This window comes from Nanorana parkeri, unplaced genomic scaffold (genome assembly GCF_000935625.1).
Source record: "Nanorana parkeri isolate BGI_ZX_2015 unplaced genomic scaffold, ASM93562v1 scaffold2365, whole genome shotgun sequence".
Taxonomy (NCBI): Eukaryota; Metazoa; Chordata; class Amphibia; order Anura; family Dicroglossidae; genus Nanorana; species Nanorana parkeri.
In genome coordinates this window covers 56,272-61,320 of record NW_017308633.1, presented here as the reverse complement: position 1 = coordinate 61,320, position 5,049 = coordinate 56,272, and the positions used below count along the sequence as shown (strand labels likewise).

General features: G+C 52.5%; 1 protein-coding gene across 1 annotated transcript in view; it reads right to left on the bottom strand.

Annotated features, from left to right (window-relative positions):
* Positions 1–7: 7 nt before the first annotated feature.
* ETS1 (ETS proto-oncogene 1, transcription factor) overlaps positions 8–5,049 on the bottom strand; it is a 24,769-nt gene continuing 19,727 nt past the window's right edge. Inside the window, exons 5-6 of the mRNA XM_018573404.1 lie at positions 1,092–1,210; positions 8–736 (exon numbers count right to left, since the gene is read on the bottom strand). Of these exons, the coding sequence (XP_018428906.1) occupies positions 521–736; positions 1,092–1,210 (335 nt within the window). The 3' untranslated portion in view covers positions 8–520. The remainder of the gene's footprint in view (positions 737–1,091; positions 1,211–5,049) is intronic.

Sequence of the window (5,049 nt, the reverse complement as noted above, 5' to 3'; positions counted from 1 at the left end):
AGGCATGGGGGGGGGGGGGCTTAGGGCATTTGACGCGGTGAAATACTGGCGAGGGATTGGCCGCCGTTTGGTCGCTGCGTTTGTACTCGTGTCCTGAGAAGATTCAATGAACAATGGAGCTCTGCGGTCACATCCAGAACCAAACCTGCACAAGGCTTAAGGGGGGGTTCCGAGCCTGGCGGTAATGATTCTCCGGATCCGCCGCGGCCGCTGCTACTCTGTGCTTTTAGCTGCTTCTCTTTTTTTTTTTGCGCACATTGTAACTTTTTAAGGATACAAATAATCAGTCGGGAAATACTGGCACCGCGTGGGGAATGGTGAATGGAACAAGCCATCGACTTGCCCTTCTCTTGGTCCTGGTTCAGCTTTACGGCCAGCTGACATCTGAAGTAGCCGCGTCTCTTAATCCCGCCGGCCAGTGGCGAGACCCCTCTTTCCCAGAATCCTTTGTGTCCGTCCGGCACATTCCTAAAAGGGGAGGGGCTTTGGTCTTTGTCCCGATAAGACTCTGACAGTGTTTCTATTCGTCGTTGTCCGGTTTAACATCCAGCATGGCGTGGAGCTCCTCCGGCACGTATCCCAGAAGGCTTTGCAAGTCGCAGACGAAGCGGTAGACGTAGCGCTTGCCGGCCGTCTTGTGAATGATGTTCTTGTCGTAGTAGTATCGCAGGCCGCGGCTCAGCTTCTCGTAGTTCATCTTGGGCTTGTTCTTCCTTTTCCCCCAACGCCGGGCGACCTGCAGGACAGAGACACACGTGATATTCCAAGAGAGGGTTGTCTGACTTAAAGCTGAACTTCAATCTACTTATACTTTGTCTTCCCTGACCATCCCCACCCCCTCCCCTTCCACGGACAATGGAGGAATACTGAGGAATGAAGACAATGGAGGAATGTTGAGGGATGAAGACAATGGAGGAATACTGAGGGATGAAGACAATGGAGGAATACAGAGGGATGAAGACAATGGAGGAATGAAGACAATGGAGGAATACTGAGGGATGAAGACAATGGAGGAATACTGAGGGATGAAGACAATGGAGGAATACTGAGGGATGAAGACAATGGAGGAATACTGAGGGATGAAGACTCACCTCATCTGGGTCAGACAGTTTAAACTCCCAGCCATCCCCCGTCCAGCTGATGAAGGACTGGCATGACTTGTCTGTCAGAAGCTCTAAGAGGAACTGCCAAAGCTGGATGGGTCCACTGCCTAGGAGAGACGAGAGAAGTCAACATCATCTATAGAACACCGCCATCAAAGATGTCCTCACCACATGGCCAGAGAGAACTTACATTCATCTTAAACCAATTGAAACGTTTGGTAGTACAATGCACAAAGGAATGAGTACACAGCAGATAAGTTCTGATTGGCTGAGATGGTTTATAGTACTTGGCCCAACATTTCTGGTCCTGGGACTAGTTGCTGGGACAAGGTCCTTCTACACTCAAGGCACAAAGGCCAAAGTGCAACCCTCCCCCTTCATAAGCTGCGATCTACTTCAACAGTCGGTTGTTGGTGCTGCTGTTCTGCACCCCCCCGTTCTGCTGAAGCACCTAAGTTGATTGCCTCTCCCACCTACCCCTCGGCCTGGCCCAGGAACAGACCCATCTGAGTATTTCATGATGTGTTTCCATACACTGCCGCCAAGATGAAGAGGAAAGAAAGCTCGCTCTGTCAGATGTTCCCCAGAAGACCACCAAAGTAAATGTGAACCCCACCTTGATGCCACTCACTTCGCTGTGTGCACCGCGCATCATAAACCACTTCAGAAACTCCCGGCAGCAGACGGTGATGTGTAGATGTGCGTTCTCTGAACGTAGACCACGTCTGATCTATCTCCACTCTATCTCACCCACGGTGGAATCGCAGTCTCTTCCCCTGCAGCCATCTTGTACGCTAGAACAATGCGTCTACACAAACTGCGCAGCCCATGGGTCTCTCCGCGCTTTTATTAGCAAGACATGTGACCCGCCGGATTCCCGAGCATGGCGCTGCTCTGGAAAGTCCCGGAGCAACCGCAAATTGGCCGATAACAGCACGCCTCTGTCCTCCGCTGCAACCCAATGACCCGTGACCTCGACCGGGTTCAAAGACTGAAACCAGTCAATGGGACTCACATGCTATTCCTGTGCACAATGGAGCCTGTGTTGGGCCGCGACCAGTCATGGCGGCCCCAGGAACGGTCTGATTACGCCCGTCACATGATAGGAATGCGCCGTCCTCACTGGGAAAATATGTCTCCCCGTTCAGCTACAAGGGGAACCCAGATTCTAAAAATACTGGCGGCCGGAGACAGAACCCCCCATTCTCATCCCCAATCACAGCTCTGTCTGGTCTCCAGATACATAATGGGCATTTTATCACAACCAAAAACAACGGCCTCTAATGTGCGCACAGAGGTGGGGGTGCAGCCCAAACGCGAAGAGCGGCATCAAACTGCGCCATGCTGCTGCCAGTTTTGGTCATCTACAATGCGCTGAATGGGAATTGAAACGCTTCCTGACCCATGCACACGCTTGGCTCTGATTTTCGGGGCCGCAGCTGTTGTGCACAGTGACCGCAAACCCCCCAGAGGGCCCTGCGAATGGAAAGTTCCCAGGCTCACCAGAGCATGTTCTGTTTAAATAAGGAAATAGTTATGCAGATATCGCATGGCCTGACACTGGGGTGGTGGCCCCTGCCGAGGCGCCTCTCACCCTCTGTCCTGGGCTTAGTCTTTGTATACAGTAACTTTTATATACACACAGCAAACGGCACATCTGCCAAATGCAGTCTGTCCGCGCGTCTGCGCTACGGACTCCTGCGGCCTCCATCACCCAAACCGCTGCAACCTGAAGCTCATTCGCTGGAAACGGCATCTCCACAGGGGCCACCACCCCAGTGTCAGTAACATTCTCCACAGGGCCACCACCCCAGTGTCAGTAACATTCTCCACAGGGGCCACCACCCCAGTGTCAGTAACATTCTCCACAAAGGCCACCACCCCAGTGTCAGTAACATTCTCCACAGGGGCCACCACCCCAGTGTCAGTAACATTCTCCACAGGGGCCACCACCCCAGTGTCGGTAACATTCTCCACAGGGGCCGCCACCCCAGTGTCGGTAACATTCTCCACAGGGCCACCACCCCAGTGTCAGTAACATTCTCCACAGGGGCCACCACCCCAGTGTCAGTAACATTCTCCACAGGGGCCACCACCCCAGTGTCAGTAACATTCTCCACAGGGCCACCACCCCAGTGTCAGTAACATTCTCCCCAGGGGCCGCCACCCCAGTGTCGGTAACATTCTCCACAGGGGCCACCACCCCAGTGTCGGTAACATTCTCCACAGGGCCACCACCCCAGTGTCAGTAACATTCTCCACATGGGCCACCACCCCAGTGTCAGTAACATTCTCCACAGGGCCACCACCTCAGTGTCAGTAACATTCTCCCCAGGGGCCACCACCCCAGTGTCAGTAACATTCTCCCCAGGGGCCACCACCCCAGTGTCAGTAACATTCTCCCCAGGGGCCACCACCCCAGTGTCAGTAACATGCTCCACAGGGGCCACCACGCCAGTGTCAGTAACATTCTCCCCAGGGGCCACCACCCCAGTGTCAGTAACATGCCGCCCATGTGAGAGGCAAGCGAGACCCACTCATAGGACAGGGAAGACCTGCCGGGCTCCAGCTATTAAGGAACTACAAGTGTGTCCTGCCATGCAGAACCTGAGGACAACTGCTGGGAGTTGTGGTTCCCCAAAAGCCACACTTCTGCTACGCCCAGACCCCTCACTCCCATCTCTGCAAACCTTCCATATCAGTGATTGTCCTTAAATTGTAAGACATTACGTTTGCTCTCTTCACTAGATATCATAAAGAGTAGGGCTGGTACTGATTAACATTTTCGTGTTTGATTAATTGTAACGCACAGACAGATCCAACTACATTGGCCTATACACATACAGCACAGCAATGACCTATACACATACAGCACAGCAATGACCTATACACATACAGCACAGCAATGACCTATACACATACAGCACAGCAATGACCTATACACATACAGCACAGCAATGAAGTCATAAAATGAACCGTGGGCTAAGGCCCCATTCACACTGCGCGATTCGCAAATAGCGCGTTTGTCGCGCAATTTGCACTTTGCGCGATATCGCGCAAATGCTTGCATTGAGCAAGCTAGAATCGCGGCAAAATCCGCTCCAAAAAGGGTCCTGCTGTAGCGACACACGACCCGCGACAGCAGGACCCTTTGCCCCATTGCCAAGCATTGGAGAGCGATATCGCGGGAATTACCGCCCGATAAATCGCTCAGTGTGAACGGGGCCTAATTAGAGGGGGGAGGAGTCCGGTGATGTCACGGACATCGACGTCACCTGACTCCTCCCCCCTTCCCTTCGTTAGCCGACGGAGCCACTTGTGGAAGGGGGAGGAGTCCGGTGACGTCGATGTCCGTGACGTCACCGGATCTCCGACAGGACTCCCGGAAACCGGGGGAGAGTGTTTTCATTAGCGATCAAAAAGAATTTTAATCGATCAAAAAGTTTAACGATTAATCGAGAAATGAATCGTTAATTTCCGCAGCCCTAATAAAGAGTTGTCATCTGTTTTCTCTCTCCTTTGTGCTGCTGATCTCCTGCACTTCCTGTCTACACGCACTCCAGCGATGGCTGCGCAGCATATCTCAGGGCGGGTTTCCTAATGGTGACAACAGTGATCCATGTCTAATGTGTGATGGAATGGCCACTTGTAGTCTCCATCGGAAAGCCAGGGTGACAACAGGAAAAAGAAAAACATCGGGGAAACAGTTACAGAGTGTTGTCACTCGATAACAGGAAGTACCTAAACAAGGGCTTTCACGGTGGGACGGCCGGGGATTATCTTCATGAGATATAAAACGATTCTAACTAACTTATGAAATGAGATTTTAGTGGTCGGGTTTCCATCCGCTGTGTAAACCCTGAACCCAATTGTTCCGTCCATCTGCCGAGTCTACAGCACCTCCCCTATATTGTATCTGCCATTCGCTGGGTGGGGGGGTTGTATC